Source organism: Triticum dicoccoides, chromosome 1A (genome assembly GCF_002162155.2).
Source record: "Triticum dicoccoides isolate Atlit2015 ecotype Zavitan chromosome 1A, WEW_v2.0, whole genome shotgun sequence".
NCBI lineage: Eukaryota > Viridiplantae > Streptophyta > Magnoliopsida > Poales > Poaceae > Triticum > Triticum dicoccoides.
This window is the reverse complement of record NC_041380.1, coordinates 161,627,301-161,651,742: the sequence shown is the minus strand read 5'-3', so window position 1 is coordinate 161,651,742 and position 24,442 is coordinate 161,627,301. Positions and strand designations below refer to the sequence as shown.

Sequence of the window (24,442 nt, the reverse complement as noted above, 5' to 3'; positions counted from 1 at the left end):
AGAGAGAGAGAGAGAGAGAGAGAGAGAGAGAGAGAGAGAGAGAGAGAGAGAGAGAGAGTCGTACACTACTCATGAGATGAAACATGACCTTACACAAAGAGTTGACAGAATCGAGCACTAGTGTCCCGTGAGGCAGTGACAAACATACAAGTGAGGAAAAAGAGGCACGCCGCACGCGTGTAGAAGCAGAACACGACGTAGTGTTGGTACTTGCCGTCGTCGAGTACACACTCCACACTCGGAATTGTAGTTTTGTACACGAAACACAAAGATGGATAGACATGTATAGACATCAGACGTAGTAATACGTTTATTCATTGCACATGGGAAGCGAGCCACCACTCTTGGCACTAATCATAATAGAGAAAACAACAAGACCTTTTACGGTGCATCAAAATAATATGAGCCGTCCATTTTCAGTCAGTTAATGGACTAGATCCACCAATACTACCAAAGCAATTCAGTAGTATATTTTGTTCAAGGGGTAAAATTGGAAGACTTAGAAAATAAATACCCAAATTCTACATTCATTGAGGAATCCGTGTGTTTTCTTGTCCTGCTTGGACCGGTCCGGCCGACATTCAATGCAACAGAGACAATTGTACACAGCGATGGATCCATGCCGGCTGGTATTTTTGGCCGAGGAAATCACCATGTATAATAAATTGATTGATCATTTGTGGATACATGCATTAGTGATTCCGGCGATCAAGCCGGCGGCAGTGGCCTCATAGGAAGCTGCAGCGACGACGCCGCGACTGATCAAGACAACGTACCGCCGGTTCTGTGGCCTGCTGGTAGATTTGATGCCAGGTCGGGGGCTTGGAGCTCCCACTTGAAAGGCACTCAGGCACTCAGGCTAGCTCTGATCGATATTAGGCATGCGCTGTTGATCATGGGCGATGGCAACGACGAGGCCTCACGAGGATCGTCACCGCGAGGGATTTGACAAATTAGGAAATGAAAATAATGACAAAAGTACCCCGCTAATCAACGGCTGAGATGATTCAATACTGTTCACTTTCAGAGGTAGTATGATGCACCGTAAAAAATCTCAAAACAAACGGGAAGCAACAGACTATAGCAAATACATCCATTTCTATCTTGTTTCATCTCATCGATTACTTAGCTAGCAGCAGCGAGCCAGCGACGCCTCCTCATTAATCGGCGGCGGCCTCCACGATCCGCGCAGCCATGCCCTTGACGGTGGTCTCGAGGTAGCCGACGAGCCCGTCCCTGCTCCAGCCCTGCACAGGCTCGCACTCGAACTCCCACACGAGCTTGCAACCCGCCGCCTCCGTCTCCTCCTCGACAACCATCATGGTGGCGACGTAGCGGCCGAACCCCATGTTGCTGCCAACTACGGCGTAGCTCAGCCGGCGCGCGGCATCATCCAGCTCGAGCAGCTCTTCGCGGGCCCATGTCGCGATCGCGGCAGGCGCCGCCTCGTGCTGGTCCTGGTCCTCCTCTCCCGGCGCAGGCGCCGCGCGGGAGGCGACGTAGCGCACGCAGCCAGGGTGGCCGTCCTCCCCGGCCACGCGCTCGCAGACGTCGACGCCGGAGAGATACCGGTGCAGCGCGCAGAAGCTGGCAAGGTGGGGCCACGCTGCGGCGGCGGGCGTGGACGGGAGGAGGGCCTCCACCGCACCCTGCCATGCCTGCTGCTCAGACTCCTGTGTCACCTTCTCCATTTGTTATCGGCTCGTGTATGCACCGTTGCCTTGTGCTTGTGCGGTGGTTGCGTTTGACTCGCAGTGGTGATGGCGCCACTGCTATGTAATGGTGCAGCGTGGGAGCAGCAATCTCTGGTGGAGATGGATATGTCTTTTTTTTTTTTGCTGGAAGAGATGGAAATGTCACACGTGCACATGGTTTTCGATGATGTAGTACCAATTTGGCTTGTCACATGGTGCGGATATTAGAGCATCTTCACTCGTTCGGCTCCCAGCGCATTCGGCGAATACGTTTTCGCATTTGCGCCGGCGGTTTTTTCCTCCTGGGGCGATCGAGTACCCAGCCACGCCCTCAAGTTTCGGCTCCCAGACGTCCAAAAAATCAAATCTGTCTTTCCTGCTACTAAAAAACGCCACAAGTTCGGCGATCACCGTGCCACAAGTCGGCAATTATCATGCCACAGTTCGACGATCACACATGCCCGAAAGTTCGGTGACCAAACATGCCCGAAAGTTCAACGATCAAAAGGAAGGAAGTATAGACATGTAACACATCAAACGGCGGGCCCCTTTGGCGTGGGACTGGCCGGGGTCGGCGTGGACGCAGGCGTACTCGGCATCTGCGTGGCTTCTGTGCTCGGGTTGGTGGTCGGCGTCGGCACCGCTTCATCGCTCGGGCTGGGCGTCGACGTTGTTGCCGGCGTGGGCGTAGGGGCAGTGGTCGGCGCTGGCCCGGACATCTGATTCAAGATGAGGCTGCGCTTCGTCAGGTACCACGCCTTGACCTGCTCGCCCATCGTCGACATGTCTGCCGCCATCAAGAACGCCATGTCGGTGTTCCTCTTCTTCGCGGCGACGTAGGTCCTGAGAAGGTCAAGCTTCACGTCTTGCTTCGTCATCAACGCCGACCATCACGCGCCGGATTTCTCCTCCCTCTTTGCGGCCCTGTTCTTGGCGTCGACGATGCACTGCTCGATCGATAATTGCAGCCGTTCGGCAGCGGGTGCCGCGTCCCTCGCCGCCTTGGCTCTTTTGTTGCCATCAGGGCGCCCATCCCCGCCCCGGGGCAGGTGCGTCCGACTTGTACATCTTCTTGGCCTTGGCGAGGGTGAGTCAGACCTCCCTCCACTTCTCACATGACTCGTCCAGGAGAACAGGTGAAGGAACTTGAACTCTTGGTCGTTGTTGTCCTGGCGATACATGTTGAACATCTGAACCATCTGCACAGCCGAAGAACAAGTGTCGCCAACGTACACGGCGAAAGAAGTGAGCCGGCGACTGGACATACCTGACCCTTGACGTTGGCGCTGCTTTCCGGGCGAGCCGCGACCTCCTCGACGATCCCATGTCATCTGTTGCAGGCCGTCTGGATGATCACCCAATGGTTCTCCATGGCCTTGTCGCCGCGCTCCATGTGGATGTTAGCGAAGTAGGGGTCGACTACCTTGCGCTCATCGAACGCCTTCTTGATCCTTCTTCAGTATGTTCGACATTCTGATTCGAGCTGGTGATCAGGTCGATGCTGACAGTCTTCCATGCTTTGGTGAGGCACTCGTCTTCCTTGGACGTCCACTTGACGGGTGGCTCGCCCGGCCTGGCACCGGCCACCCGTTTCTTCTTTCTCCCTTTTGTCACCGGCGCCGGCTCCGTCTCCTCCTCCGCCTGTTCTTCCTCCTCTCCCTCCTTGGTGTTGTTGAGCTCATTGTCCATGTCGACGGTGGTGTCCATTGTTTCATCTTGTGCGTGGAACCCAGGGCAGGAAGCGATGGTGATAGAGCCGCTCATGATGATCTCGTCCATGTCGGCGTAGGTGGCTTCGGTGTTGCCGAACTATGGCGACGAGCCGTGTGCGAAGGGTAGGGCACCCCGGCGTAGAGGCGGCGTCGGCGAGGCTGAGTACGCTGGCGGAGAGTAACTGTACATGGTGTCGAGTGCTACCTCTTGAGCTTGCGTTGGTTTTTCCCTTGAAAAGAAACGGGTGATGCAGCAAAGTAGGAAAGTATTTCCCTCAGTTTTGAGAACCAAGGTATCAATCCAGTAGGAGACAACGCGACAAGCCACCGAATACCTGCACAAACAAACACCAACTTGCAACCAACGCGACAAAGGGGTTGTCAATCCCTTCACGGTTATTCGCAAAGTGAGATCTGATAGAGATGGATAAACGGTAAAGTAATATTTTTGGTATTTTTGGTTTATGGAACGGAAAGTAAAAGATTGCAAAAGAACGTAAATAGGAAACTAGAATTGTAGATCGGAAACTTATATGATGGAAAATAGACCCGGGAACCATAGGTTACACTAGAGGCTTCTCTCAAGATAGAAGATATTACGGTGGGTGAACAAATTACTGCCGAGGAATTGATAGAAAATCGCAAAGTTATGACGATATCTAAGGCAATGATCATGAATATAGGCATCACGTCCGTGTCAAGTAGACCGAAACGATTATGCATCTACTACTATTACTCCACGCATCGACCGTTATCCAGCATGCATCTAGAGTATTAAGTTCATAAAAAACGGAGTAACGCCTTAAGCAAGATGACATGATGTAGAGGAATTAACTCAAACAATATGACGAAACCCCCATCTTTTTATCCTCGATGGCAACAATATAATACGTGTCAATTCCCCTTCTGTCACTAGGATCGAGCACCGCAAGATTGAACCCAAAGCTAAGCACTTCTCCCATTGCAAGAAAAAATAATCTAGTTGGCCAAACCAAATCGATAGTTTGAAGAGACTTGCAAACATATCAAAGCATGCATAAAATAATTCATAGGAGATTCAAATAATATTCATAGATAAGCTGATCATAAATCCACGATTCATCGGATCCCGGCAAACACACCGCAAAAAAGTATTACATCGAATAGATCTCCAAGAACATCGAGGAGAACATGGTATTGAGAATCAAAGAGAGATAAGAAGCCATCTAGCTACTAGCTATGGACCCGTAGGTCTGTGGTAAACTACTCACGCTTCATCGGAGAGGCAATTGTGTTGATGTAGAAGCCCTCCGTGATCGAATCTCCCTTCGGCAGGATGCTGGAAAAGGTCCCTAGATGGGATCTCACAGGTATAGAAGGTTGCGCGGTGGAAAAGTGGTTTCGTGGCTCCCCTGGAAGTTTTCAGGGTATAGGAGTATATATAGGTGGAAGATCTAGGTCAGGAGGCCACCGTGGGGCCCACAAGGTTGGGGGAGCGCCCACACCCCTAGGCGCGCCCTCCACCCTTGTGGCCGCCTCGTCGCTCTTCTGAATTGCACTCCAAGTCTCCTGGGTGTCTTATTGTCCATGAAAAATCATCGCAAAAGTTTTATCTCGTTTGGACTCCGTTTGGTATTCCTTTTCTGCGAAACTCTAAAACAAGGAAAAACCAGAAACTGGCACTGGGCTCTAGGTTAATAGGTTAGTCCCAAAAATCATATAAAATAGCATATTAATGCTTATAAAACATCCAAAACAGATAATATAATAACATGGAACAATCAAAAAATATAGATACGTTGGAGACGTATCAAGCATCCCCAAGCTTAATTACTGCTCGTCCTCGAGTAGGTAAATGATAAAAACAGAATTTTTGATGTGGAATGCTACCTAACATATTTATCCATGTAATTCTCTTTATTGTGGCATGAATGTTCAGATCCGTAAGATTTAAAACAAAACTTTAATATTGACATAAAAACAATAATACTTCAAGCATACTAACAAAATAATTATGTCTTCTCAAAATAACATGGCCAAAGAAAGCTTATCCCTACAAAATCATATAGAATGGAGCTATGCTCCATCTTCATCACATAAATTATTCAAATCATGCACAACCCCGATGACAAGCTAAGCAATTATTTCATACTTTTGATGTTCTCAAACCTTTTCAACTTTCACACAATACATGAGCGTGAGTCATGGACATATCACTATAGGTGGAATAGACGGTGGTTGTGGAGAAGATAAAAAAGAAGGAGATAGTCTCACATCAACTAGGCATATCAACGGGCTATGGAGATGCCCATTAATAGATATCAATGTGAGTGAGTAGGGATTTCCATGCAACATATGCACTAGAGCTATAAGTGTATGAAAGCTCAAAAAGAAAACTAAGTGGCTGTGCATCCAACTTGCTTGCTCATGAAGACCTAGGGCGTTTGAGGAAGCCCATCGTTGGAATATACAAGCCAAGTTCTAAATGAAAATTCCCACTAGTATATGAAAGTGATAACATAGGAGACTCTCTATCATGAAGATCATGGTGCTACTTTGAAGCACAAGTGTGTTAAAAAGGATAGTAACATTGTCCCTTCTCTTTTTTTCTCTCAATTTTTCTCTTTTTTGGGGCCTTCTTTTTTTATTTGGCCTTTCTCTTTTTTATTTATTTCCTCACATGGGAAAATGCTCTAATAATGAAAATCATCACACTTCTATTTACTTACAACTCAAGAATTACAACTCGATACTAGAACAAAAATATGACTCTATGTGAATGCCTTCGGTGGTGTACCAGGATGTGCAATGAATCAAGAGTGACATGTATAAACAATATGATGAACGGTGGCTTTGCCATAAATACGATGTCAACTACATGATCATGCAAAGCAATATAACAATGATGGAATGTGTCATGATAAACGGAATGGTGGAAAGTTGCATGGCAATATATCTCGGAATGGCTATGAAAATGCCATAATAGGTAGGTATGGTGGTTATTTTGAGGAAGGATATGTGGTGGGTTTATGGTACCGGCGAAAGTTGCGCGGTACTAGAGAGGCTAGCAATGGCCGAAAGGTGAGAGTGCGTATAATCCATGGACTCAACATTAGTCATAAAGAACTCACATACTTATTGCAAAAATCTATTAGTCATCGAAACAAAGTATTACACGCGTGCTCCTAGGGGGATAGATTGGTAGGAAAAGACCATCGCTCGTCCCGACCGCCACTCATAAGGAAGACAATCAAAAAACATCCCATGCTCCAATTTCGTTACATAACGGTTCACCATACGTGCATGCTACAGGACTCACAAACCTCAACATAAGTATTTGTCAAATTCACAACTACTTACTAGCATGACTCTAATATCACCATCTTCATATCTCAAAACAATCAGAAAGAATCAAACTTCTCATAGTATTCAATGCACTTTATATGAAAGTTTTTATTATATCCGTCTTGGATGCCTATCATATTAGGACTAATTTTATAACCAAAGCAAATTACCATGCTGTTCTAAAGGCTCTCAAAATAATATAAGTGAAGTACGAAAGTTCATCAATTTCTATAAAATAAAACCACCGCCATGCTCTAAAAAAGTGAAGCGCTAGAGCAAAATTGCCTAGCTCAAAAGATATAAGTGAAGCACATAGAGTATTCTAATAAATCACGATTCATGCGTGTCTCTCCCAAAAGGTGTGTACAACAAGGATGATTGTGTCAAACTAAAAAGCAAAGACTCAAATCATACAGGACGCTCCAAGCAAAACAGATATCATGTGGTGAATAAAAATATAGCCTCAAGTAAAGTTACCGATAGACAAAGACGAAAGAGGGGATGCCTTCCCGGGGCATCCCCAAGCTTAGGCCCTTTGGCCTCCTTGAATATTACCTTGGGGTGCCTTGGGCATCCCCAAGCTTAGGCTCTTGCCACTCCTTATTCCATAGTCCATCAAATACTTACCCAAAACTTGAAAACTTCACAACACAAAACTTCAACAAAAAGTCTCGTAAGCTCCGTTAGTATAAGAAAACAAATCACCACTTTTGGTACTGTTGTGAACTCATTCTTTAATTATATTGGTGTAATACCTACTGTCTTCCAACTTTTCCATGGTTCATACCTCCCCAATACTAGCCATAGATTCATCAAAATAAGCAAACAACACGCGAAAAAGAGAATCTGTCAAAAACAGAACAGTCTGTAGCAATCTGGATATTGCAAATACTTCTGTAACTCCCAAAATCCTGAGAAATTAGGAAGTCCTAGACAATTTTCTTATTAATCCTCTGCAAAAAGAATCAGTATTTTATCGCGCTTCTGTTAAAATGAAAACTAATCTCCTGGGCGCAAAAGTTTCTATTTTTCAGCAGGATCAAATCAACTATCACCGTAAGCTATCCCAAAGGTCTTACTTGGCACAAACACTAATTAAAACACGAAACCACATCTAAACATAGGCTAGATGAATTATTTATTGCAAAACAACAATGAAAAATACTGGGTTGTCTCCCAACAAGCGTTTTCTTTAAAGCCTTTTAGCTATGCATTGATAATTTCGATGATGCTCACATGAAAGATAGCAATTGAAACACAAAGAGAGCATCATAAAACAAGTGACAAACACACTTGAGTCTAACATACTTCCTATGCATAGGTATTTTATAAGCAAACAAATTATTGAGGCAAGCAAAAACTAGCATATGCAAGGAAGAAGATCTCAACATAATGAGAGGTAATTTAGTAACATGAAAATTTCTACAACCATATTTTACTCTCTCATAATAATTACATGTAGGATCATACTCAAATTCAACAAAATAGCTATCACATAAAATTTTCTCTTCATGATCCACATGGATGCAAAGTTGACACTCTTCCAAAATAGTAGGATTATCATAAAATAGAGTCATGACCTCTCCGAACCCACTTTTATCAAAAAGTTCATAAGATTGAATATTCTCCAAATATGTGGGATATAAAGTCGACACTCTTCCAAACCCACTTTCAATATTATTGCAAACACTATTATCAATCTCATATTCATCATGGGGATTAAATAAATTTTCAAGATCATAAGAACAATCACCCCAATCATGATCATTGCAACAAGTAGTGGACATAGCAAAACTAGCATCCCCAAGCTTAGGGTTTTGCATATCGTTAACATAATTGGTATTAATAGAATTTATAATAACATCATTGCAGTCATGATTTTATTCAAGGAGCTATCATGAATCACTTCATAAATTTCTTCTTTTAGCACTTCATCACAATTTTTAGATTCACGAATTTAAAGAAAAACTTCATAAAGATAATCTAGTGCACTCAACTCACTAGCAATAGGTTCATTGTAATTGGATCTTTTAAAAAGATTAGCAAGTGGATGAGGATCCATAAATCTTAGGTTCTCTGATTTGCAATAAATACACAATTATTCCAACCAAACGAGCAAACGAGCCAAATAAGACATCAAGGTAAACGAAAATACAAGGGAAAAGGGACGAACAAAAGGCGAATCTTTTTGAAAATCGTTTTAGAAGTGGGGGAGAGGAAAACGAGAGGCGGATGGCGAATAATGTAATGCAAGAGATGAGAGTTTATGATGGGCACTTGGTATGTCTTGGCTTGGTGTAGATCTCCCCGGCAACGGTGCCAAAAATCCTTCTTGCTACCTCTTGAGCTTGCGTTGGTTTTTCCCTTGAAGAGGAAAGGGTGATGCAGCAAAGTAGCGTAAGTATTTCCCTCTGTTTTGAGAACCAAGGTATCAATCTAGTAGGAGACAACGCGACAAGCCACCGAATACCTGCACAAACAAACACCAACTTGCAATCAATGCGACAAAGGGGTTGTCAATCCCTTCATGGTTATTCGTAAAGTGAGATCTGATAGAGATGGATAAATGGTAAAGTAATATTTTTGTTTTATGGAACGGAAAGTAAAATATTGCAAAAGAATGTAAATAGGAAACTAGAATTGTAGATCGGAAACTTATATGATGGAAAATAGACCCGGGGGCCATAGGTTTCACTAGAGGCATCTCTCAAGATAGAAGATATTACGATGGGTGAACAAATTACTGCCGAGCAATTGATAGAAAAGCACAAAGTTATGACAATATCTAAGGCAATGATCATGAATATAGGCATCACATCTGTGGCAAGTAGACCGAAATGATTCTACATCTACTACTATTACTCCACACATCGACCATTATCGAGCATGCATCTAGAGTATTAAGTTCATAAAGAACGGAGTAACGCCTTAAGCAAAATGACATGATGTAGAGGAATTAACTCAAACAATATGACGAAACCCCCATCTTTTTATCCTCGATGGTAACAATACAATACGTGTCGATTCCCCTTCTGTCACTAGGATAGAGCACCGCAAGATTGAACCCAAAGCTAAGCACTTCTCCCATTGCAAGAAAAACCAATCTAGTTGGCCAAACCAAATCGATAGTTCGAAGAGACTTGCAAACATATCAAAGCATGCATAAAATAATTCAGAGGAGATTCAAATAATATTCATAGCTAAGCTGATCATAAATCCACGATTCATCGGATCCCGGCAAACACACTGCAAAAGAGTATTACATCGAATAGATCTCCAAGAACATCGAGGAGAACATGGTATTGAGAATCAAATAGAGATAAGAAGCCATCTAGCTACTAGCTATGGACCCGTAGGTCTATGGTAAACTACTCATGTTTCATCGGAGAGGCAATTGTGTTGATGTAGAAGCCCTCCGTGATCGAATCTCCCTCCGACAGGATGCTGGAAAAGGTCCCTAGATGGGATCTCATAGGTATAGAAGGTTGTGGCGGTGGATAAGTGGTTTCGTGGCTCCCCTGGAAGTTTTCACGGTATAAGAGTGTATATAGGTGGAAGATCTAGGTCAGGAGGCCACCGAGGGGCCCACAAGGTTGGGGGCGCGCCCCACCCCCCTAGGCGGGCCCTCCACCCTTGTGGCCGCCTTATGGCTCTTCTAAATTGAACTCCAAGTCTCCTGGGTGTCTTATGGTCCAAGAAAAATCATCGCGAAAGTTTAATTCCATTTTGACTCTGTTTGGTATTCCTTTTCTGCGAAACTCTAAAACAAGGAAAAACCAGAAACTGGCACTAGGCTCTAGGTTAATAGGTTAGTCCCAAAATCATATAAAATAGCATATTAATGCATATAAAATGTCCAAAACAGATAATATAATAACATGGAACAATCAAAAAATATAGATACGTTGGAGACGTATCAAGCATCCCAAGCTTAATTCCTGCTCGTCCTCGAGTAGGTAAATGATAAAAACAGATTTTTTTGATGTGGAATGCTACCTAACATATTTATCCATGTAATTCTCTTTATTGTGGCATGAATGTTTAGATCCGTAAGATTTAAAACGAAACTTTAATATTGACATAAAAACAATAATACTTCAAGCATACTAACAAAATAATTATGTCTTCTCAAAATAACATGGCCAAAGAAAGCTTATCCCTACAAAATCATATAGTCTGGCTATGCTTCATCTTCATCACACAAACTATTCAAATCATGCACAACCCTGATGACAAGCCAAGCAATTGTTTCATACTTTTGATGTTCTCAAACCTTTTCAACTTTCACGCAGTACATGAGCGTGATCCATGGACATATCACTATAGGTGGAATAGACGGTGGTTGTGGAGAAGACAAAAAAGAAGGAGATTGTCTCACATCAACTAGGTGTATCAACGGGCAAGATGACATGATGTAGAGGAATTAACTCAAATATGATGAAAATCCCATCTTTTTATCCTCGATGGCAACAATACAATACGTGTCGGTTCCCCTTCTGTCACTAGGATTGAGCACCGCAAGATTGAACCCAAAGCTAAGCACTTCTCCCATTGCAAGAAAAACCAATCTAGTTGGCCAAACCAAATCGATAATTCAAAGAGACTTGCAAAGATTTCAAATCATGCATAAAAGAATTAAGAGGAGATTCAAATAATATTCATAGATAAGCTGATCATAAATCCACAATTCATCGGATCTCGGCAACACACCGCAAAAGAGTATTACATTGAATAGATCTCCAAGAACATCGAGGAGAACATGGTATTGAGAATCAAAGAGAGAGAGAGGAAGCCATCTAGCTACTAGCTATGGACCTGTAGGTCTATGGTAAACTACTCACGCTTCATCAAAGAGGCAATGATGTTGATGTAGAAGCCCTCCGTGATCGAATCCCCCTCCGGCAGGATGCCGAAAAAGGTCCCTGATACGTCTCCATCGTATCTACTTTTCCAAACACTTTTGCCCTTGTTTTGGACTCTAACTTGCATGATTTGAATGGAACTAACCCGGACTGACGCTGTTTTCAACAGAATTACCATGGTGTTATTTATGTACAGAAACAGAAGTTCTCGGAATGACCTGAAACTTCACGGAGCAACTTTTTGGAAAATATAAAAAATACCTGCAAAAGATGAAGGCCAGGGGGCCCATCACCTGTCCACGAGGGTGGGGGGCGCGCCTGCCCCCCTAGGGCACGCCCCCCTACCTCGTGGGCCCCCTGGAGCTCCTCCGACTCCGACTCCAACTCCAACTCTATATATTGTGTTTCAGGGAGAAAAAATCAGAGAGAAGAATTCATCGCGTTTTACGATACGGAGCTGCCGCCAAGCCCTAAAACCTCTCGGGAGGGCTGATCTGGAGTCCGTTCGGGGCTCCGGAGAGGGGAATCCGTCGCCATCGTCATCATCAACCATCCTCCATCACTAATTTCATGATGCTCACAGCCATGCGTGAGTAATTCCATCATAGGCTTGCTGGACGGTGATGGGTTGGATGGGATCTATCATGTAATCGAGTTAGTTTTGTTAGGGTTTGATACCTAGTATCCACTATGTTTTGAGGTTGATGTTGCTATGACTTTGCTATGCTTAATGCTTGTCACTGGGGCCCGGGTGCCATGATTTCATATCTGAACTTATTATGTTTTCATCAATATATGAGAGTTCTTGATCCTATCTTGCAAGTCTATAGTCACCTATTATGTGTTATGATCCATTAACTCCGAAGTGACAATAATCGGGATACTTACCGGTGATGACCGTAGTTTGAGGAGTTCATGTATTCACTATGTGTTAATGCTTTGTTCCGGTATTCTATTAAAAGGAGGCTTTAATATCCCTTAGTTTCCATAAGGACCCCGCTGCCATGGGAGGGTAGGACAAAAGATGTCATGCAAGTTCTTTTCCATAAGCACGTATGACTATATTCGGAATACATGCCTACATTACATTGATGAACTGGAGCTAGTTCTGTGTCACCCTAGGTTATGACTGTTACATGATGAACCGCATCCGGCATAATTCTCCATCACCGATCCATTGCCTACGAGCTTTCCATATATTGTTCTTCGCTTATTTACTTTTTCATTGCTATTGCTATCATCACTACAAAATACCAAAAACATTACTTTTACTACTGTTACCTTTTATTATCATTGCCACTACTATCATATTACTTTGCTACTAAACACTTTGCTGCAGATACTAAGTTTCCAGGTGTGGTTGAATTGACAACTCAGCTGCTAATACTTGAGAATATTCTTTGGCTCCCCTTGTGTCTAATCAATAAATTTGGGTTGGTACTCTACCCTCAAAAACTGTTGCGATCCCCTTTACTTGTGGGTTATCAAGACTATTTTCTGGCGCCATTGCCGGGGAGCATAGCTCTATTCTTTGAGTCACTTGGGATTTATATCTGCTTATCATTATGAAGAACTTGAAAGATCCAAGAACCAAGATTTATCCCTCAACTACGAGGGGAGGTAAGGAACTGCCATCTAGCTCTGCACTTGATTCACCTTCTGTTTTGAGTAAGCTTGCGACACCTAAACCTGCTTCTGCTATTCGTTCTGATATGCCGCATGTTATTATTGATGCCACTTCTGCTATGCATGATACTTATGATGAAACTACTTCTATGCTTGATACTACTGTGCCACTTGGTGAATTTCTTGACGAACAACTTGCTAGGTCTAGAAAGATTGAAAATATTGAATCTGATAATACTGATGAAAGTGACGATGAAGACTTGCCTGTTATTCCTAAGGGTTATGTTTTTGATAAAGAAGCTTCTTTAGCTAGCTTAGCTTGCAAAGATAGATACGAACTCAAGAGGTTATTAGCTAAATGGAATCAGCAATCTCTAAATGCTAGAATGAAACCTGACCCTGCTTTTGCTACTTCACCTATTTGTGTTAGGATTATGAATTCTCTATTGATCCTGATATAATTACTTTGGTTGAATCTGATCCTTTTCATGGCTATGAATCTGAAATTGTTGTGGCACATCTTACTAAATTAAATGATATTGTCACCCTGTTCACTAAAGATGAGAGAACTCGCTACTTTTATATCCTTAAAATATTTCCGTTCTCATTAAAGGGTGATGCTAAGATATGGTTTAATTCTCTTGATCCTGGTTGTGTGCGTAGTCCCCACAATATGATTTATTACTTCTCTGCTAAATATTTCCCTGCTCATAAGAAACAAGCTGCTTTAAGGGATATATATATATAATTTTGTGCAAATTGAAGAAGAGATTCTCCCACAAGCTTGGGGGAGGCTTCTCCAATTACTTAATGCTTTGCCTGATCATCCTCTTAAGAAAAATGAAATACTTGATATCTTTTATAATGGACTAACCGATGCCTCCAGAGATTACCTGGATAGTTGTGCTGGTTCTGTTTTTAGGGAAAGAACACCGGATGAAGCTGAAATTCTATTGAATAATATGTTGACAAATGAAAATAATTGGACACCTCCAGAGCCAATTCCTGAGCCTATTCCCAAACCAACTCCGAAGAAGAGGGGTATTCTATTTCTCAGTCCTGAAGATATGCAAGAGGCAAAGAAATCTATGAAAGAAAAAGGTATTAAAGCTGAAGATGTTAAGAATTTACCTCCTATTGAAGAAATACATGGTCTTAATTTACCGCGTGTTGAAGAAACATATGATCTTAATGCATTACCTATTGAAGAAACTCATGGTCTTGATAACCCGACACAGGTAGTAAAGGTAAATTCTCTCTATAGATATGATAAAGCCGAAATCCCATTTACTAAGTTTGCTAGCCCATGCTTAGATGAGTTTGGTAAATTTATGGTTAAGCAAGAAGATTTTAATGCTTATTTTGGTAGACAATTGAAATACAATCAAATATGCTTGAACACTTGGGTAATATATGGCTAATGTCAAAGGTGAACTTAAACTTATTAGTAATCATGCTTCTATGGTTACCACTCAAGTAGAACAAGTACTTAAAGCTCAAAATGATTTTCTCAATGAATTGAATAGTAAGAATAATGATAATGCTGTTAGAGTTATGACTAGAGGTGGTAAAATGACTCAGGAACCTTTGTCTCCTGAAGGCCATCCTAAGAGAATTGGGCAAGATTCTCAGAGAAATAATATAGATGCACCTAGTCCTTCTAAAAGGAAGAAAAATAAAAATGATAGGACTTTGCATGCTTCTAGTGAACCTATTACTGAAACACCTGAGAATCCAAATGATATTTCTATTTCTGATGCTGAAACACAATCTATTAATGAACCTGAAACTAGTAATAAGGTTAATAATAATGTTCACAATGATGCTCAACCTAGTAATGATAATGATATAGAAATTAAACCTGCTGTTGATCTTGATAACCCATAATCAAAGAATCAACGTTATGATAAGAAAGACTTTGTTGCTAGAAAACATGGTAAAGAAAGACAACCATGGGTTCAGAAACCCATGCCTTTTCCTCCCAAACCATCCAAGAAAAAGGATGATGAGGATTTTGAGCGCTTTGCTGAAATGATTAGACCTACTTTTTTGCATATGCGATTAACTGATATGCTCAAAATGAATCCTTATGCTAAGTATATGAAAGATATTGTTACAAATAAGAGAAAGATACCAGAAGCTGAAATTTCCACCATGCTTGCTAATTATACTTTTAAGGGTGGAATACCAAAGAAACTTGGAGATCCCGGTGTACCAACTATATCGTCCTCCATTAAAAGAAACTATGTTAAAACTGCTTTATGTGATCTTGGAGCGGTGTTAGTGTTATGCCTCTCTCTTTATATAGTAGACTTGATTTGAATAAGTTGACACCTACTGAAATATCTTTGCAAATGGCTGATAAATCAACTGCTATACCTTTCGGTATTTGTGAGGATGTGCCTGTTGTAGTTGCAAACGTTACTATTTTAACGGACTTTGTTATTCTTGATATTCCCGAGGACGATAGTATGTCTATTATTCTTGGAAGACCCTTTTTGAATACTGCAGGGGCTGTTATTGATTGCACTAAAGGCAATGTCACTTTTCATGTTAATGGTAATGAGCACACGATACACTTTCCGAGGAAACAACCTCAAGTTTATAGTATCAACTCTATTGGAAAAATTCCATCGATTATATTTGGAGGTTTTGAATTTTCTCTTCCTACTGTCAAGAAGAAATATGATATTCTTATTATTGGGGATGTGCATATCCCCGTTGAGGTAACATAGTGTTATTCGAAATTTCTCCGGTTCCATGGTATTCGGAATGAGTTCGTTAACAAGACTTGATCAACCTTGTTAGTGGATTCCTTTTGACGATCATGAGATGGATGAAACTAGAAGGCACAACCTTCTGTACCCCACTTTTACCTTATGTTATTTATATTAAATAAAATAAAATTAGTATTTTTCTGTCTATTATCTGATTATCCGTGCAATATAAAAATACCTCAAAAATAAAAGTTCTCCAAATGCCCTGAAATTTAAATATGATTTTTTCTAGAATATTTGGCACTGAGAACACAACAGGGGGGTCACCCACCTGCCCACGAGGGTGGAGGGCGCGCCCTACCCCCTGGACGCGCCCCCTGCCTCGTGGGCCCACGGTGGCCCTCCTCCACTTATCCTTTCACTCACACACTCCTTCTTCCTCCCACAAACACGAACAACCAGCTCAAACCCGAGTCTAAGCTCGTTTTGTTGCCATTTTCGATCTCCTTGCTCAAAGCACCTCTCACAAAACTGCTTGGGGAGATTGTTCCTTGGTATGTGACTCCTCCATTGGTCCAATTAGTTTTTGTTCTAGTGCTTTATTCATTGCATTTTTTGCTGCTTAGGTGACCCTGTTCTTGAGCTTGCATGTCAAATTTATATGGTCAAAAGTAGTTTTGATGCATGATATAGGCTCTAGGCACTTGTATGAGTAGTTGCTATCAATATTATTGAGTTTGGTTCACTTTTATTTTGAAGTTACTAAAAAATTTCAGAATTTTTCAGAGGAAGAAATATTCTTAGGAAAATGTTCCAGGGTGGTTCTTCAAGGAAGCAAGGACCCAGGCTTGCAATGCGTGATGCTGATGATGAGCCACCAAGAGACGCTCCAGTGCGTCCTTGTGAATGGCCTTCTGAGAACTTTATGGATCGAGCGGGAATTAAGGAAGAATTTAATGCATATTTGTGTAACGCTGATCTTGTGAGCTTCGAGGAAGAGAAGTGCAGCCAGTATCACAACCTCACTAGTTCCTTTGTGAGGAGGTTTGAATTTTCATCTTCACGTAATTCTCCAACTGTCCTGTTTGATCTTTATGAAAATTCTTACACTATGGACTTAGAGGATTTTACCACTGCTTGCAAACTTCCACAATGGGGCACTATAAGGGATCCTCGCAAATCTGAATTTAGAGATTTTCTTGCTAGCATAACCGTGGGAGAATCTAGAGATATAACAAAAGCTACCATAGGGAGCATTCACTTTCCTGCTATACATTATTTTTCTCTCTTCATAGGTAGATGCATTAATGGTAAAGATGAGGCATGTCACATGTGTGTCCCTGACCTCAGTATTCTTAGGAGTGCTATGTTGGGAGATAAATCTTATAATTTGGGAGCCATTGTTGCACGTAGGTTGCATCTTAATAGATTTAATGGAGATTTCTTTGAAGGAATTTATGCAACCCGCATAGCTAATTTTCTTGGTATAGCCATACGCGAAGATGATATTGAATTACCCTCTGCTTACCTAGACTTTAATGCTATGGTTCACCACCAGTTTGTCAAGAGGAATGAATCACCTCCCCAGTATCGACTAATCTTTGACAGACGCTGTGCTGTCCATATTACTCTCCCTGCTCCTGCCTTCTTTGATCATCAGGCAAAAGGAAGATATGTTATTACCAGAGAGGAAGCAGATGAGTACGAGAGGAGAGCGAAGGCCGCTCGTCGCCACGCTGCAGCACAGGAGGCGATAGCCGCTGCATCTCAGTATGACCCCAACTACTATTATGGATATCCGCCATGCCAACCGTGGCCATAGACCAACTTAGGCCAAAGGCTTAAGCTTGGGGAGTACGTATTTCCCACCGACATTACATTTATGTTCACACACTCATTGCTAGATGTCGGTGTTCATAATTTTCATTGTATCATCCATGCTAGTTTACTTTCCTTTTTATGCTTTCTTTCTGTGTGTTTAATAAACCTTAAGAAAAACCAAAAAAAAAATAGTTGTAGCTTTTAATTAGTTTACTTTCAACGCTTGTAGTAGTAATTAAAAAGAAACCCAAAAATATTTCCTGTTCTTCTTTTACTTGTTGGGAGCTCTCCCGTGTAAATAGTTTTATTTCTTTTCTTTGGGGGTCGATAGGAGAAGACCATGATTAAATTGTTGAAGTGGCTCTTATATGCATAATTGTTGATCTGACAAAAGAGCCCATATTGCCTTGTCTTCTCCTATTTATTGAATGCTTGCAGATTCCAGCTTAGTCCAATGCACATGCACAATTATTATTATTCACATCATTTGGTCGTGCAAGTGAAAGGCAATAATGATGATTATATGATGAACTTATTGAGATGGGAAAAGCTAGTATGAACTCGACCTCTTTTGTTTTTGTAAATATGATTAGTTCATCGTTCTTGATTCGGCCTATTATGAATAAACATATTTGCAATGACAACTAGAGATCATAGTTCTTGTGCCATGCTTGATTAGCTAGGAGCTTATAATGGTTTACCTTGCGTGCCAACATGCTATTAAAATGGTTGTGATGTGGTATGATAGGGTGGTATCCTCCTCTGAATGATTTAAGTGACTTGACTTGGGCACATGTTCACGCATGTAGTTAAAACAAAATCAACATAGCCTTCACGATATTTATGTTCATGGTGGATTATATCCTACTCATGCTTGCATTCGGTGTTATTAATTTTAATGCATGTTCATGACTGTTGTCGCTCTCTAGCTGGTCGCTCCCCAGTCTTTTGCTAGCCTTCACCTGTACTAAGCGGGAATACTGCTTGTGCATCCAATCCCTTAAACCCCAAAGTTATTCCACATGAGTCCACCATACCTACCTATATACGGTATCTACCTGCCATTCCAAGTAAATTTGTATGTGCCAAACTCTAAACCTTCAAATAAATATCTTGTTTCGTATGCTCAATAGCTCATGTATCAACTAGGGCTGTCCTTATCTTCCATGTTAGGCGGGTTATTCTCAAGAGGAGTGGACTCCGCTCCTCACTCACGAGAAAGTGGCTGGTCACCGGGATGCCCAGTCCCATACTTTATGCAAATCAAATCAAAATAATTGCAAGCAAAACTCCCCCTGGGACTTTTGTTAGTTGGAGGCACTCGTTGTTTTGAGCAAGCCATGGATTGATGCTTGTTGGTGGAAGGGGGAGTATAAACTTTACCATTCTGTTTGGGAACCGCCTATAATGTGTGTAGCATGGAAGATATCGCCATCTCTTGGTTGTTATGTTGACAATGAAAGTATACCGCTCAAAATATTATTCATCTCTATTTCAAAACCAAGCTCTGGCACCTCTACAAATCCCATGCTTCCCTCTGCGAAGGGCCTATCTATTTACTTTTATGTTGAGTCATCATCCTCTTATTAAAAAGCACCAGTTGGAGAGCACTGCTGTCATTTGCATTCATTATTGTTAGTTTACATTGGGTATGACTTGACTGGATCTCTTTTACCATGAATTACAATATCTAGTCGGTCCTTGATCTTTAAAGGTGCTCTGCATTTATGTTTTGCGGTCTCAGAAAGGCTAGCAAGATACCATCTTGTTATATCATATTATGATTGTTTTGAGAAAGTGTTGTCATCCAAGATTTATTATTATTGCTCGCTAGTTGATTATGCCATTGATATGAGTAAACTTGAGACCTAAGCGTTATTGTGAATGTGGTTAGTCATAATCTTTGCTGAAAACTTGAATCCTGGCTTTACATATTTACACCAACAAGAGCAAACAGAGTTTGTAAAAGTTTTTCTTTATCACTTTCAGTTTGTCAACTGAATTGCTTGAGGACAAGCAAAGATTTAAGCTTGGGGGAGTTGATACGTCTCCGTCGTATCTACTTTTCCAAACACTTTTGCTCTTGTTTTGGACTCTAACTTGCATGATTTGAATGGAACTAACCCGGACTGACGCTGTTTTCAGCAGAATTACCATGGTGTTATTTATGTGCAGAAACAAAAGTTCTCGGAATGACTTAAAACTTCACGGAGCAACTTTTGGGAAAATATAAAAAATAACTGCAAAAGATGAAGGCCAGGGGGCCCACCACCTGTCCACGAGGGTGGGGGCGCGCCTGCCCCCCTAGGGCGCCCCCTACCTCGTGGGCCCCCTGGAGCTCCTCCGACTCCGACTCCAACTCTATATATTGTGTTTCGGGGAGAAAAAAATCAGAGAGAAGAATTCATCGTGTTTTACAATACGGAGCTGCCGCCAAGCCCTAAAACCTCTCGGGAGGGCTGATCTGGAGTCCGTTCGGGGCTCCGGAGAGGGGAATCCATCGCCATCGTCATCATCAACCATCCTCCATCACCAATTTCATGATGCTCACCGTCGTGCGTGAGTAATTCCATCGTAGGCTTGCTGGACGGTGATGGGTTTCATGGATCTATCATGTAATCGAGTTAGTTTTGTTAGGGTTTGATCCCTAGTATCCACTATGTTCTAAGATTGATGTTGCTATGACTTTGCTATGCTTAATGCTTGTCACTAGGGCCCGAGTGCCATGATTTCAGATCTGAACCTATTATGTTTTCATCAATATATGAGAGTTCTTGATCCTATCTTGCAAGTCTATAGCCACCTATTATGTGTTATGATCCGTTAACCCCAAAGTGACAATAATCGGGATACTTACCGGTGATGACCGTAGTTTGAGGAGTTCATGTATTCACTATGTGTTAATGCTTTGTTCCAGTACTCTATTAAAAGGAGGCCTTAATATCCCTTAGTTTCCGTAAGGACCCCGCTGCCACGGGAGGGTAGGACAAAAGATTTCATGCAAGTTCTTTTCCATAAGCACGTATGACTATATTCGGAATACATGCTACATTACATTGATGAACTGGAGCTAGTTCTGTGTCACCCTAGGTTATGACTGTTACATGATGAACCGCATCCGGCATAATTCTCCATCACTGATCCATTGCCTACGAGCTTTCCATATATTGTTCTTCGCTTATTTACTTTTCCGTTGCTATTGCTATCATCACTACAAAATACCAAAAACATTACTTTTACTACTGTTACCTTTTATTATCATTGCCACTACTATCATATTACTTTGCTACTAAACACTTTGCTGCAGATACTAAGTTTCCAGGTGTGGTTGAATTGACAACTCAGCTGCTAATACTTGAGAATATTCTTTGGCTCCCCTTGTGTCGAATCAATAAATTTGGATTGAATACTCTACCCTCGAAAACTGTTGCTATCCCCTATACTTGTGGGTTATCAGTCCCTCGATGGGATCTCATGAGTACAGAAGGTTGCAGCGGTGGAAAAGTGGTTTTGTGGCTCCCCTAGAAGTTTTCAGGGTATAAGAGTATATATAGGAGGAAGATCTAGGTCAGGAGGCCACCGAGGGGCCCACAAGGTTGGGGGGCGCCCCACCCCCCTGGGCGTGCCCTCCACCCTTGTGGCCGCCTCGTGGGTCTTCTGAATTTCACTCCAAGTCTCCTGGGTGTCTTCTGGTCCAAGAAAAATCATCGCAAAAGTTTTATTCCGGTTGGACTCCATCTGGTATTCCTCTTCTGTGAAACTCTAAAACAAGGAAAAACCAGAAACTGGCACTAGGATCTAGGTTAATAGGTTAGTCCCAAAAATCATATAAAATAGCATATAAATGCATATAAAACATCCTAGATGGATAATATAATAGCATGGGACAATAAAAAATTATAGATACGTTGGAGACGTATCAGTTACCACTATGGACAACTCATGCAGTGGGTCTCAAGCCCATCTCCATCGATACTCAAAAACAAGGGAAAACAGAAACTGGCACTGGGCTCTAGGTTAATAGGTTAGTCCCAAAAATCATATAAAATAGCATATCAATGCATATAAAACATCCGAAACAGATAATATAATAGTATGGAACAATAAAAAATTATAGATACGTTGGAGACGTATCATGGAGGCCGGCAGTGAACGCGGGGGAGGGAGTGCGCTGGTCGGGGTTTAGGTCGGAGAGGGAGGCACGCGGCGGCACGACATGTGGGAAGGTTATGTTGGGGTTGAAACTGCCATGCGCGTCGCCGTCGGAGTAGCCAGGTGAGGGCGTGTACCCCCATTGCGGCGGGGGCGGCGACAAGTTGGTCGGCGACGCAATGCTCTGCTGGTTCCTCCACGCGACTTGTGCGCAGTGGTCGGGCGAAAGTTTCATCCCCGCGGGAGACGCCTCCCCCTGCTCCAATGCCGCCGCCGCCGCTACCGTGTCCCTAGCCCTCTTGACGATGAGCCTATTTCTCTAGTTGGCGGTGACCGCTCCCTGCGCTGAACATCCGCCCTCCACTCGGCGTTCGACATGCCAGGTGGCCTTGCCATCGGCGCCCTTGGATTCCTCTGCTTTGGCTGGGTGGAATCCACGGTGGTGGTGTGAGGGGCCACATAATTCTTCGGCGGCATGGCAGACGGATTTGATGAGGAGAATGGCTGGAGCGGCGGGAGAGAAGGGGAAGAAATGGGAAAATGGAGGGAAAGGGGGAGAAAACGGCGGGAAATCGGCCGGTGTCACTGACAACGAGGGCCCACACACCTTTTCGCTTCGGCCGGCGCCCCCAGGCGACCCCCAGGGGTTGGGGTCTACTCGGGTTTGCCGGTTGTTATTTCGGCCCAAACCGGCAATAAACAACGACCTACGGGCGTGACTGGGCCAATTTTATGTCACTGGCGCTAAAAATGGCGCCCTGGGGGCCTATTGGGGGGGGGGCGAGTGGAGATGCTCTTAGCTGGAGTACCCGTCTCCTGGGAATCTCCGCGAACGAGAGTGTCTTTGATACGTCTCCAACGTATCTATAATTTTTGATTGCTCCATGCTATTATATTATCTATTTTGGATGTCAATGGGCTTTATTTTACACTTTTATATCATTTTTGGGACTAACCTACTAACCAGAGACCCATCCCAAATTGCTGTTTTTTGCCTATTTTAGGGTTTCGCCGAAAAGGAATATCAAACGGAGTCCAAACGGAATGAAACCTTCGGGAACATGATTTTCTCAACAAACATGATCCGGGAGACTTGGAGTGGGCGACAAGAAACAACGGAAGAAGCCACGAGGTAGGGGGGCGCGCCTACCCCCCTAGGCGCGCCCTCCACCCTCGTGGGCCCCCCGTTGCTCAACCTGTTGGGGAACGTAGTAATTTCAAAAAATTTCCTACGCACACGCAAGATCATGGTGATGCATAGCAACGAGAGGGGAAAGTGTGATCTACGTACCCTTGTAGACCGACGGCGGAAGCGTTAGCACAACGCGGTTGATGTAGTCGTACGTCTTCACGGCCCGACTGATCAAGCACCGAAACTACGGCACCTCCGAGTTCTAACACACGTTCAGCTCGATGACGATCCCCGGACTCCGATCCAGCAAAGTGTCGGGGAAGAGTTCCGTCAGCACGACGGCGTGGTGACGATCTTGATGTACTACCGTCGCAGGGCTTCGCCTAAGCACCACTACAATATTATCGAGGATTATGGTGGAAGGGGGCACCGCACACGGCTAAGAATATGATCGCGTGGATCAACTTGTGTGTCTATGGGATGCCCCCTACCCCCGTATATAAAGGAGCAAGGGGGAGGCCGGCCGGCCCTTGTGGGCGCGCCAAGGAGGAGTAGGATTCCTACTCCTAGTTGGAGTAGGTTTCCACCTTTCCTAGTCCAACTAGGAGAAGGGGGGAAAGGGGGGAAGAGGGGAAGGAAGGGAGAGAGGGGCCGCGCCCCAAACCCCTTGTCTAATTCGGACTAGGCTTGGGAGGGGCGCGCGCCACCTCCTGGTCCTTCCCACTAAGGCCCATTAAGGCCCATTGCTTCTTCCTCGTATTCCCGTAACTCCCCGGTACCTCCGAAAATACCTGAATCACTCGGAACCTTTCCGATGTCCGAATATAGTCGTCCAATATATCGATCTTTACGTCTCGACCATTTCGAGACTCCTCGTCATGTCCGTGATCACATCCGGGACTCCAAACAAACTTCGGTACATCAAAATGCATAAACTCATAATATAACTGTCATCAAAACCTTAAGCGTGCGGACCCTACGGGTTCGAGAACAATGTAGACATGACCGAGACACGTCTCCGGTCAATAACCAATAGCGGAACCTGGATGCTCATATTGGCTCCCACATATTCTACGAAGATCTTTATCGGTCAGACCGCATAACAACATACGTTGTTCCCTTTGTCATCGGTATGTTACTTGCCCGAGATTCGATCATCGGTATCTCAATACCTAGTTCAATCTCGTTACCGGCAAGTCTCTTTACTCGTTTCATAATGCATCATCTCGCAACTAACTCATTAGTTGCAATGCTTGCAAGGCTTATGTGATGTGCATTACCGAGAGGGCCCAGAGATACCTCTCCGACAATCGGAGTGACAAATCCTAATCTCGAAATACGCCAACCCAACATTTACCTTTGGAGACACCTGTAGAGCTCCTTTATAATCACCCAGTTACGT

General features: G+C 43.2%; 1 protein-coding gene and 1 pseudogene across 1 annotated transcript; both read right to left on the bottom strand.

Moving 5' to 3' along the window:
* Positions 1–970: 970 nt before the first annotated feature.
* LOC119276397 lies at positions 971–1,796 on the bottom strand. The gene has a single exon (XM_037557474.1). The coding sequence runs from the start codon at positions 1,689–1,691 to the stop codon at positions 1,161–1,163; it is 531 nt and encodes a 176-aa protein (XP_037413371.1). The 5' UTR covers positions 1,692–1,796; the 3' UTR covers positions 971–1,160.
* Positions 1,797–1,929: 133 nt separating this feature from the next.
* LOC119352416 lies at positions 1,930–22,385 on the bottom strand (annotated as a pseudogene).
* Positions 22,386–24,442: the final 2,057 nt, after the last annotated feature.

Excerpts from the sequence above, each read along its gene's own strand:
- LOC119276397 (XM_037557474.1), bottom strand. The coding sequence starts at position 1,691 with ATGGAGAAGGTGACACAGGAGTCTGAGCAGCAGGCATGGCAGGGTGCG.